Genomic DNA, 12,561 nt, shown 5'->3' with positions numbered 1-12,561 from the left:
ATTCCACCCACAAAATGTAAAGTGAAGCACTTGGATTTCCCACTTTACTAAGCACATGTCTAAACTCCTTTATTGTGTGGGTGTGGAGGTCCCTTTTTAATCTTTGCCAAAACCTTTAAAAGCCTTTTAAGTAGATATGCTTAATTGTAGATATGCAACTTTCATTATCTTATTTCAACAACTCTTCAACTCAAGAGTTGTTCACAACCTTAGAACAAACTGTATCACTGCATATGGCTAAAATGTTTTTTAAAAAACAAAATGCAAGTGCCATTTTTCTATTCTTAAGCTTTTGAATTCTTGGACAAGTTCTTATTCTACAGGAAACTTTATTTTTACAATGGGTGCGGCTGACAGGAATACCTTTGTAGAGATTAGCAATGCATGAGAACAGAAGTAGGAAGCAAATTTACAATCAGCAGATGGAAGGGGGTAGGGCCACACTGTTCTGGCTTTGATGTGGAATTTATTCTGTCTTTGGGGGCCATTTCTTGATACTGTGATTTTGTCTAGTATTGCATTGAAATATATTACATAAACATTAAGATGCTGAGTTCATAATACACAAAACGCATTCTATTTCTCCCCCCATTATACATGTATTCTGGAATGCAAAAAAGAGATTTTATAATATAATTAAGTTTACCAACTTATTAAATAGAAACATAATTCTCCAGCTGTCTGCACTGTTAGGACAAGACGGTTGATGCATTTTTTCTTTGTAATAGTCACAGGAAAATGACAAGTGCTCATTTCCAGGAGACATTCCTTCCACACATACACCCAAAATACAGCCCAACTGTTATTTAATTTCTTTCCCAGTGTTCATTAAGATATCCCAGGACAGGGAGTCATTTTAGCACTAAAGTTTGGCTGACGTAGGGAAAGAAAATACATATAATAAATGGTGGATCATAAGCTGAACATGAACCAACAGGATGATGCAATTGGAGAAAGAGTAAATATAATGTCAAGATTTACAGAAGTCTAGTTTGGGACTTAAATCAGGATGATACTGACAAACTAGAGTTATATTCAGAGGAAAGACACCAAGATGAGGTCTGGAAATAAAAATAGGAACAGTTGGAGGACCTGGATATGTTTGGCTTGCAGAACATTGCAAGGAGACATAATAGTTTTCTTAACAGTAGTATCTGGAGTTAGAAAAGATTGGGCAAAAATGTTCAAAATTGTTCCAGCAGTGAAGACAAGAAACAATGAGTTTTGATTACAGGGAAGTCATTTTTTGTTGGATATAAGTGAAAACTTTCTTAAGAGTGAGAGTTGTCAACTATCAAGCAGGCTGTCTCCTTTGCTAAGATATTTAAAGAGAGGCCAGATAGCAATGTCAGGGACAATATATAGCAGAAGTAGATTCTTGTACAGGGCAAGTAGTTGCTAGTAGATTATCTTTAAGATGTTTTCCAACATTGATTTTATCATTCTAAATGAATAATAGATGGCACTTGAGTTTTTCAAGCACAAAAAAGTAGAATAAGCTGATATTCAAGGTTTCAATGCTAGTTAAATCACAATGCATAATAGGAATAAAATTCAATGTTATTTTAAAGGATGTATGTCTATCCATACAATAATAAAACAAATGAGCATATAGTTTATTAGTGATGTAAATGGTCCACAATTGAAATGCGCCTTGATACCAAGTTTGTGTGTCACCAACATACCACGAGAACTAAAAAAAAAAAAAAAAATCATGTACAGTACCTGATCATTTCACAATGCAAAGTGGTCTGTTTTCCATGCCACTGTACTTAAGACTAGTTGAGTGGATTCATAAATGGTACGGACCAAAATATTTGGCATTTGTGGACTTTGTAGGATGGAATAGGTGCCTTGCGCAATGCATAGGCTTCAAAAGACATCCTTTAAAAAGGTAAGTCTCCTAGTGAAACTCAGCTCCTGATAACAAGAGACAAATTTACTTCAATATGAAAGTGAGTTGGTCTTCTTTTCTTCTGAGGTTTGTTTGTTTGTTTTTTGGTTATACCTTCCCAGATTAATCTCTTTAAAACATGGGCAAGGCTTAATTCTATGAGGCTTGATTCTGCTTTAACCCTCTTAACTCAACTTTTAGCTCTGTCTCTTTAATGAATGATCTGTACACTTGTTACTCTGTCTTTTGGGAAAAATAAAAATGTTATTAGAAATATGGTGGTATCCTCTATACAGCAACCCATGTTCTTCATTGCCAATCTTAATGCAAACTATATTACAAACTTATTATGATCAGAATGATGCACTTTCTTATAATATTACCAAATTTTATCCATCAGGACTTACTAGGAATGGTTTGAACTGACATTTAACTTACTCTGTATTCCTTTTTAATCAAATCTCATGTTATCAATCTTATTGTTATATTATTCAAGTTTAATTAAAAACAAAAATAAAAGTACTTTGAGTCTCCTGGCCTCTCAGCCATATGGGCATGACCTCCACCAATGAAAGCTTTTCTGCTGCTAAGCCTACCATTTCTAATAATGAGACAAGAAGCTAGACATCAGAAAGGCAAGAATCCAATTAATACCAGAATAGCAGAGATACATTTTCTCTTTCCACAAGAATCATTCTGGTAGGAAAATTATTGGGATGTGACTGTAGCTCCATCAGCTAAATGTTTAAAATAAAATGTGAAAAGTTCCTGGAAGCAAATTTGTTCCTCTGCTGTCTAACAGATGATGATGGGTTCAGTATTTGAGTTTAAGTAGTATATATATAACACAGAAGTTGCTGATTACATCTTAAAATATATTTCCTGCATTTTTAAAAATTTACACGGAGAGAAGAAGCAAAAAGGTAGCCAAAGCCTTGTCTCTCTTTAATGTTGCAAAGTCTGGTTCCAAGAATGAAATATGGCATAAGATTACAATAGTTTTGAAAGACACAGGTATTAAGATCTTATAAAATGGAGGAAGGGAAGATGCAGGCTAATATAGTGCTAAAGTTCCCTTGGCTAGTGAGACAGAAATATTTCAGGTATCGTTCTCTCTTTTCATGCACTGCCAACACTAGGCACACGGCTAGCTTTTTTCCCCACCTCCTTACCCAATGTGACATGGGTGATTGAATCAGTAATAAGGGACTCTGCTATTGAAGATAAAATGTTCCAACTACCAAACCAACTCATTTTCCTGACATTCATGATTTCTATCAAATTTGTTTGCCCTATTTTCTGTTAATCAAACAGTTGACAATGCAACCATATTTGGACTGCGAACTGTCTGGCTGCCTGCAAATGTAGGAACGGCACGGCTCAGGCTTCTTTGTGATATTTTTTTCTCCTTTACACACAAGAATACTTTCTTCAGCTGCAGAAACTTTTCTGTTCCCTTTGATGTGCTCAAGATTTCTCAGTTGCTTGGTGCACAGATTCCAGAATGCCTTATATCAGCACACAGAGTTGTTTAGAAATGGAAAGGGAAGCAGGAAACAAGGACCACAATTTAAAACTGGGAGATGCTGGCAGCAGAGAACAAGTATTAGCCCTTGAATTCCACCATATCAGCGGTTTACCTCAGCCTAAATCACAGAATTCTGATGACTAGAACCTGCATGTAAGAACAGATCCCCTTTCTCAAGATCCAGATGAGAAATGACACTGCAAGGAGAGCACCAAACCGAAAAGTTGTTTTATTGGTACCATACATGACCATAAATGGCACAAAATGCAAAAAAAAAAAAAAAAAAAAAAAGCTTTACAGTGCCCTAGGGAAGTGGAAAGGGACAAGGTGGAGAGAGCTGACAAGAGTACACGTCATCACTACATGCTGAGCCACAGCAGCAGAGAACGTGACATTCTTATTTTGAAGTAGGAAACGAAACAGAAAAAAACCCAATCCCTTGTAAATTACACTACTAGCTGCTATAATTACCTGCCCACGGGGAAGGACCTGGGCCCAGTAATACAAAAGTGACCAAACCGCCATGAATATATCTCAGGTTCATCCAACTAGGCTCCATCAGAGTAGAGAGTATCTAGGATTCCAGAGCATGACTTGAAAGGAAATTCTTCTCACAGCGTTAGACAAATCATGGTCAAAACTAGCAGCTCTAGGCAAGCTGATGACAATAATGCTGCAAAGGGGAAAAAAATCTTTGCAGATAGAAATCATCTTGAAGAAATAGCCTAAGTTAGGTTAAAGAGTATTGTGCCATGACAGTGCAGCCTTTGTCTCTCTAAATGCAATCACCTTCACAATCAGTCTGGGCCATGAGGTGGCCAAAATACCTTATTTTTGCACTCTTCTCAAAAATGGAAAATCATGCCTCACTCACAGCAATTTTGAGGCCTCAGTGACATAATTAAAGCATTTTTTTCCCTCCAAGATGTACAGGATAAACCTAGGCTTTAAGGAAGAACTTTGGAAGGTAGAAAGGTAAGTAAGTGGATTTGCTACCTTGGGGATTTAATACCAGCACTTCAAATAAAAATGGACGTGTCTGCCTGGCCAATGGTTTCCTAGAGACCCTTCCAGAAAGAGAAGAAACAATTACACTCCCTTTGCAAAATGTGGGTATATTGCTTCCCCAGATGCCACAGCCCCATTCCTGTGGTTCTGCACTGCTGTAAATTGGTAACAGTGCCCTCTGAACTGTCCTGCCGCCTATCACAATCAACTCCTCCCCCACTACCACTGGTAATGGTAGCGGCTGCCTTAGTGAGAACACAGTGAAAGAACAGCATCATACACACAGCATACAGTGCAGAAATATACAAGCACAAGGTACACAAATTTGAAAAGGGGGGGATATGGTAGGGGAGGGTGGAGCAGGAACAGCAGCACACACAAATTACACGGGGGGAGGGAGTGGGGCAGCCATGCTGTCCTCAAAGCAGTGTATAAAGGAAGTTTGCAAAGTCTCTCCTTGGTTTGAAGCTCTCAGAACTGTATACAAAAACTAAGACTCCCAATTAGTAGACAAGCCTGTACAAAAATCAGGATTGGGGGAAATAGGGAGGGAGGGCAGATTTTTTTTAAACTTACAATTTTATTTTATTTCTTTAAAAAAGCCCAAAATACTGAGGGCAGGGTATGTACGAGGACTGCAATTTCCTTTAAGAGCAGGTTGGGACAAAACAGCCCATGCCTAAGGATATGACCAAAAGGACAAGTGCCCTTCCAGGTAACTGCAGAATATTTTAATAATGCATTCCAGAAAATTTAAAACCCCATATAATCTCCTGCCATATTGGTTTTCTGGGTTCTTCGGGCAAAGCAGAATTACTGCTCTGCCAGCTCTAAGACAGTCAAGATGAACTGCTTAAAATTCAACCCACAAAAATCATAGCTGCACCGATTTGAGTCATGACATTATCCACAAGACTCTAAGACTCTCCTGCTAAAATGGAACCTTTTTGATGCCCCTTATATGAAACTGAATGATAGAAAGGGGCTTAGACCAGATTTTTCCTGCCCATCTTAAGTACTCAGTCCTGTGACCTCCCAAGGTATTTCATGCTGATCCACCAAAGTTTGGAGGCTCTATGGGACTGCTATGAATACCACCCCCTAACAATGTAGCTTGTGGTATCCAGGGCGCTGGATGCATTGACAGAGAAGAAGGAATTAAAATTCTGCTGGGACTAAAAGCCCACTGTTCCAATTCTGCCCTAAAGGGGACAGCCAAGAGTGCAGACAGCAGGGAATCGTGGCCAGGTTAACTGTAGGCAGGCAGGCGCTGCAGTGCTCATAGGCCTTGATACCTTGTTGGCCAGCCACTCTTCTTCACAATTGTCCAGGTAGAATGGTTTCGACTCAGTCCATGGGGCACCAGCCAAGTCAAGTATAGGCCCGGCTGGGCACTGTTTGGGGGGCTTTATTGTGATGCTTGCGACGTTGGATTCTCAGACTTGCTCTCCTGACTGGAAGGAGGTTTGCTGTTCCAGGGACTGTTGGCGCCCAACGCAGGAGAGTTGTTGAAGCTGTCCTCATCGTCAATGCCATTGGCAGCGTCAAACTGTGTGTTCTCCAGTCGAGTGATAAGGCGCTCATCTTCGTCGCCAAACTCACCACCCATCAGGGTTGGCTCGCCCACCACCATCACATCCTGAGGAGGGAAGAGGGTCCCGAAACATAATCGAGGTGGAGACTGCCCTGACCCATATCACAATGTTCAAGGGAGCTAGCTATCACAACAGCAAGGACCTCTCTCCCACCCTCCTAGAATGAGGGATCAAAATTAGTCTCAGCCTTTACTCACCCTTCCCTAATCTAGCACCTTCCAGATATGTTGCAATTCAACAACTAGGAGTGGCATAGAACATTCTAGATGGCACCTTATTTGGGAAGATTTCAATATTCTCTTCAAACATTATCCCTCTCTGGACTTGAAACAATGTTGCTATCTGTTTCTACTATATCTGGGCAAACAGCATCTGATAAATCAGTAGATGCCCTGGGATATTGGAGAATCACAGTCTCCTCTCAATTCCCACCTGAATGGTTCAAGGCCTATTGTAACCTATTATAAGAGGAAGAAGTCTGAATATCTTCCTACTCACAGAAAAATGAGACTCTGGCCCTAACAGCCTTCAAATGAGCTACATTAAGGAATTATATTAATCCTTTTTACTTTGTAAGATAGGATGGGCATAATCAAGATAAATATCTCTGGGACATCTACAATAGATTAGCAAGGATTCCTGATATTCATTTAATAGCAACAACTAAGCTGTTTTCCCTTTCTAAACCAGGTTGCTGAAAAAGGACATCTGAGGGAAAATCAAGAATAGATTTCTAGATAAAAGGACTTTGAGTGATCAATTCTGGCTGGCTTATATACTCAGACATGACCTTATTCCTTAACTCTTAGGGTGTTTCCCTGAATCTGGCTTGGAGGACTCCTAGAAGCCTGAATTCTACCAGGTTTGTTGTAGGAAGCATCACCCATCCTTTTGGGGAGTGCTTCAGCTGCATGAAACATGGTCCCAGGCCAAGGAATTCTCAGGTTAAAAGGAAAGGAAAAAATGAAAAGGGGATGCTTACAGGTACCTGACTGGAGAGGGCAAAGGTGCTGGCTGGGCTCTTCTTTTTGCTGTTGCTATTGTTGGTATTGCCTCCGCCGGAACTCATGGTGCTACCTCCAGACATCTTCCTTTTCCGGCGCTTACTAGGCTGCTGACGTGCAGGTTCAGCTATGAAGGAGTTTGTGAAATAATATTTGGTGAGATATCTTGCCTTTAGTAAAAGTAATCTAATGTTCCCAATTGTTTCAACATAGGCAAATTGTAAATTTGCATGTTCCAAGCAAGACCTGAATAAATGAATAAATACTTCCCACTATTTATTCATAAATTTATATGCCGCCTTATTCAAACTTTATAGCAAATCTACATTTCCACACTAATTTCCACTTTCACGTTTACGTCCTGTGCTATAGTTTCAGAGATAGGGCTTTAGCACAGGATAGCACTCATCAAAGCTCTGAGGCATTCCAGCTGCAGGAAGCCAATGCCCTGCTGCCCTCAGGTGGGCTTAGTTGGAAATACATGTGATTTACTGATCAGTGCACAGGATAGTCTTCCCTACCGCTCAAAAGTCTCACCAGGTGGCGCCACCATACGTTGCCACTTCTGGAATAAGCACGTCTTGAGGCAATCCCGAGGACTGAGACTGTAGGTCTTGTGTCGAGACATCAACTCCTGCATTGGTTCTAGGATTACACACAGCTGTTAGGAAGAAGAGGAGAGAGAAATTCTGAAATAGAAGACAATCCAGATGGAATCCTCCTGGAGCCATAGATTGATTTCGAGACACTGATCTGAACCTGGCCAGATATGGACACCGACATTCTGACAAAACAATTTCTTAGTGCCTGATACTTGGGACATACAATAAAGAATAATAAAGTGCATTAAAAAAGAATATTGTTAAAAAATAAAGAATATTCACCTTTCTCTGAGGCCAATCCCAATCAGTTTTGGTAAGAAGCGAGAGGTTCAGCCCACAGCACCCGTTTTGTGGGGGGCCTCAGGGCTTGGTGCTCTCTCCTCTCCTTTTTAATATCTATATGAAGCTCATCTGTCACCATGGACTGTGCTATCATCATCAGTACATGGATGATACCCAACTGTACAGTCATGTCCTGGGTGATGCTATGGATGCCCTTTTACAGTGCCTGGAGATTTTGGAGATCTGGATGGGGAACAACTGGGTTCAACTGAACCCTGGTAAGACAGAGTGGCTGTGGGCAAGGGGGTCCTCTATATTCTAGTACTTGCCATCCATGATCCTGGATAGGGTTGCCCTGTCCCAGACCAAACAAGTGTGTGAGTTGAAGGTCCTGCTGGACTAATGAATCCTGCTTGAGGAGTAGGTGGACAGTCATGACTAGGAGGGCCTTTGGCCAACTTTGTATTGTAAACTAGTTGTGCTCCTTCCTGAATTGAGAAGCTCTTCTCTGAGTTACTGATGCTCTAGCCATCTCCCATATACTACAATGTGCTTTACATGAGACTACCCTTGTAAAGTACCTGGGAGCTGCAGCTAGCACAGAATGTGGTTGTGTGAGCAGTTTAGGGCACCCCTAGAACTGTGCGTGTGATGCCTCTATTACTTGAAATGCATAAGATGCCTATTTGCTTCTGGGTACAATTCAATGTGATTATTCCCTCTAAAGCCCTTCATAGCACGGGACCAGGTTACACTCACCTGTCCCACCCAGTTACACAGGAGGGTATGTTGCAGACACCACTGATTAAAGAATTTTGATTGGCAGAGTCTAGGAAGAGTGCCTTCTCCATCACTGCCCCCACCATATGGAATATCTTGCCCCCAGAGGGGACGTGGGTGCCCACTCTTATAGGCTTCCAGAAAAGCATTAAGATCAGAGTCTGTCAAATGGCAGCCTGTCAACTGGATCTAAAAGTGGCATGCAACCCTGGATATGGTTGGTGGCTTGAGAGCACTCCTCCATCTTTTAAACTTTTTTTGTTCTGCTTCTGTTTTTAACTTTGTTTTTGTCTATGTTTCTCTTATATGGCTGTATGCTTTAAAAGGATAATCATTTATGTGAGATGGAAGGTGGATAGATAGATTTACATACTTGTATTTATTTATAACCAGCCTTTATTATTTTTACAATCTAGCACATCTTCCTTCTCCTATTTTCTGCAAAACAACCCCGTGAGGTGGGTTGGGCTGAGAGGGACTGGCCTGAAGTCATCCAGCTGTCTTTCATGGCTAAGGAAGGACTTATGGCAGCTCTCCAGCTTCAATCTTAGTCTTTCTGTGTTAGTTGGGATCAAGCTGGATAGCAATTTCTATACACGAGCTTCAAATTACCTTTAGAATTCACAAGCTTTTCTTGACTGCTAGCAATTCAAATATTAAAAATGTTTTGCCTGGAGCACCTGTGAAGCTTTCACTAGAAATCATGCAGCAAACTGACTTTCATGCTAAATATGTTTAATCAAATCTGAATTTGCAAAACATATGAGATGTATTTTTTCTGTATGCTTTCTTCCTCCTAGTGTGGGTAGGATTGTGGAAAACAGCTCAGGTGCAAGTTTTTCCACATAAGGGAGAGATGAATTTTTTCCTTCCCCTCATCTCCTTCATAGCCCAAAAAACTAGGGTGGGTCTCTTCTGAGCCTCTTACCTTGCCCACTATCCAGTTGCAGGCTAGACTGTCTCTTATCTGACTGTTTCCTTGGCAGCAGTCTCTTTGCTTGGGTTCCCAAGATCTTTCCCACATCCCATTACAATTGTGTCCTAGAATCACGGGTGCTCCATTGCTGAGATTTTCAAAGAAAGTTGGACAGCTATTTAGATGGGATGACCTGAGGATTCCTGCTCTGGGTAGGAAGCTGAACTGCAAGGTCTCCAAAGTCATTTCAGACCCTATGATTCTCTGATTTTGTGTGTACCAGCTTTACCCTAGTTGCCCTGTACAACCACTCTGAGATTCCTGCAGACTTTGTTTTCACCGGTCATGGTTCATCCAAAATAGTTTCTTAGAACTACCAGAACACAATTTGTTTTTTCAGACTTGAAGCAAAGCACATTTTCTGTTCTCTATATACCCCTAGTGAATGGTCCTGGGAGATACAGCTATGATTCAGTCCTTTATGCTATCACAGTAATATAGAAAAAAATGCCTAACAGCTTTCTGTACTGTCACTACTCTACATTATCATCCAAATGGCATTTTTAATTCTGTTTCTGTCCAAAGGAGGAAATACCAAGGACCTTATTTCTTAGTTTCATAGGTGCTGAAGAAAGGCACTTACTCGGAGGTAGTTGAGTGTGGAGTTTGAAAGTCCACATCGAGTAATATTTTTGGACAACTGGTCCAACATCTGGGGATCTTGCGCCTGGAGACAGAATGTTAGAAGCAGAAATAAAACAGTTAAACAAAAATACGTTGCATCAACACACAAACACAGCAAAAATATTTAAACCCCGTCTAAACAGGGGCTATTACTAAACTCTGAACTTACATGCATAGCAAGGATGCTACGGGGAATAAGCTCCCGATGCTGCCGGACACTGAAGTGCCATGTCTTTATCCTCATCATGTCATCAAACATGAATTCCAAGTAGAGGCGGCCCTCCACAGACACCTGGACAAGAAGAATGTAAAGGGCTATGAGATCCAAGTGAGTATTCTCTTAAGTAATCATTTCAATGCTTGTATATAAACTTTATGGGCCATATAATAGAATCAAATTCTCGACTGCTTTATAGATTATAGCATCCCACTACTCAAATTATATCCCCAGAGTCATACTATTTTATTAGACCACATCTGAAATTCATTTAGTGAATATCTGACATTCTATTAATATTTCCCAGCAGGCTTATACTTTTCTTTTCTTACAACTGCCTTCTGTTAGATTATTTCCTGGTTTCTCATTCTTTGGTATCTAAAATTAAAACATGGGATATAGAAGTCATTATAATTTCAGACTACATTCCTAAAAGAATTGTTGCTTTATCTGACAGAAAAGTTCATTTCCAAAGTAAATCTGACCTCATGCTTTTTAGCTTGAGGTTCCTCAGGTTTAGATTGAGTTAACAAGTCTGGGGAGCCCAGGCGACTGGTGAAATATTGAGATGACCACTGGTTAATTAGGGGTCCTTGGTGCTCTCTGAGCTTGCTTGTTTTCTTGCAGACATTTCATTACCCAAACATCATCAGTGCTCGTAAGAAAACATCCCAACCAAAAGATCTCTAAGACCACCCCCACCAATACTGACAGGCAAGCCGCCAGAATATAAACTGACAGCAAATGGCACTCCTTACTAGCACTGATGATGTTACCCAGTTTGCGAAATGAAACGTCTGCAAGAAAACAAGCAAGCTCAGAGAGCACCAAGGACCCCTCGTTTCAACTCTGAGCTACAAATATTCTCCTTTATTGGTACTGGTTAATTAACATCTCCTCTTCATCGATTCTATTTTTTATTCTGTTTTTAGCTCTTGTGGCTTTTTACATTTGCACTCATATTAATAATAATATTAATTTGTAGATTTTGTTTTTAATTTTGTTGTAAGCTGCCCAGAATCACTTGATTGTGAGATGGCCAGTTATATAAATACATTTAATGAATAAATCATTGCAAAGGTTTTATAAATAAGTAACATTAATTTAACTTTCTTCAGCTTTCTATAAAGGAGGATTACTGGTTTAGAAGCCTTAAAAAAATCCTACAAAATCCCTATCCATTAAAGAGCAATTGCATCTGGACCAAATAAAAGAATAAAAAAAAATTATTTTGTCCCTGCTTTTGTGTGTGTGTGTGTGTGTGTGTGTGTGTGTGTGTGTGTCCGTCCCTCCCTTCCTCAATTTGGGAAAGCTGACAGGATCCCAGTCTCATATTCTAATGAAATTTTAGGAATAAGAAATTCCTGGTCTGTCAATAAAACTGATTAGCAGATGTAATGTGCTTTTCTCATAAATCAATAGACAATTTCACTGATTGATATGAAATTAATTTCCTGTTCTCTTAAAATGCAGGTAATATGATAATGACAAAATTTGCTTTGCATATTCTGTATATCTCAGCGAATATTCAACAGATATTGGTTGTCCCAAAGGTGCTTTTCTAAAAGGCAACTGGCCTTTCTTGGTTTTTTTAAAACATTTCGCTTCTCATCCAAAAAGCTTCTTTAATTCTAACTGAATGGTGGGGAATAGAAGGGAGTTATATTGTTTGGAATCATCTGGTTGTTGGCACTCTGCAAAGAATGTCTGCAAAGAATATAAATTTTTCAATTCCTTGTTTTGCAGTACTTGGTTTTTAAAATGTAATTTCCAGGGTCCATTTTTCTACCTATCCCATTTCTAAATAATGCTGGATTTAAATTAAATTTAAAATTGTGCTATATGGATTTGCATTTTTATTAATTCTTTTAGAATAAAAATAAATTTAAAAATACACTGTAACACAATTTTGTTCTAATTCTATTTGTAGCTATCCATTCTTTATTTCCAAGCAGGGGGTCTCTTTACAAGAATACGTGAAGAATGCTGAAGACTGTAATTCAACACAAGTACCTCCTGGTAAGCCCTGGGGCTGGAGAAGCACCACTGCA

At 39.7% G+C, this 12,561-nt stretch overlaps 1 protein-coding gene across 3 annotated transcripts in view; it reads right to left on the bottom strand.

The window, feature by feature from the left end:
• Positions 1-312: 312 nt before the first annotated feature.
• The window catches only part of LDB1 (LIM domain binding 1), a 68,678-nt gene continuing 56,429 nt past the window's right edge, over positions 313-12,561 (bottom strand). The window contains exons 7-11 of one of the 3 annotated variants that reach the window (XM_039331170.1): positions 10,463-10,585; positions 10,253-10,336; positions 7,567-7,690; positions 7,008-7,156; positions 313-6,069 (exon numbers count right to left, since the gene is read on the bottom strand). In XM_039331170.1, coding sequence (XP_039187104.1) covers positions 5,839-6,069; positions 7,008-7,156; positions 7,567-7,690; positions 10,253-10,336; positions 10,463-10,585 — 711 coding nt within the window. In that variant the 3' untranslated portion in view covers positions 313-5,838. The remainder of the gene's footprint in view (positions 6,070-7,007; positions 7,157-7,566; positions 7,691-10,252; positions 10,337-10,462; positions 10,586-12,561) is intronic. The other 2 variants (XM_039331171.1, XM_039331172.1) reach the window with 2 other exon arrangements.

Source organism: Crotalus tigris, unplaced genomic scaffold (assembly GCF_016545835.1).
Source record: "Crotalus tigris isolate CLP2741 ecotype Arizona unplaced genomic scaffold, ASM1654583v1 scf7180000024434.1680833, whole genome shotgun sequence".
NCBI lineage: Eukaryota > Metazoa > Chordata > Lepidosauria > Squamata > Viperidae > Crotalus > Crotalus tigris.
Note: the sequence above shows the minus strand (reverse complement) of the source record. Positions and strands in the feature narration are given on the sequence as shown.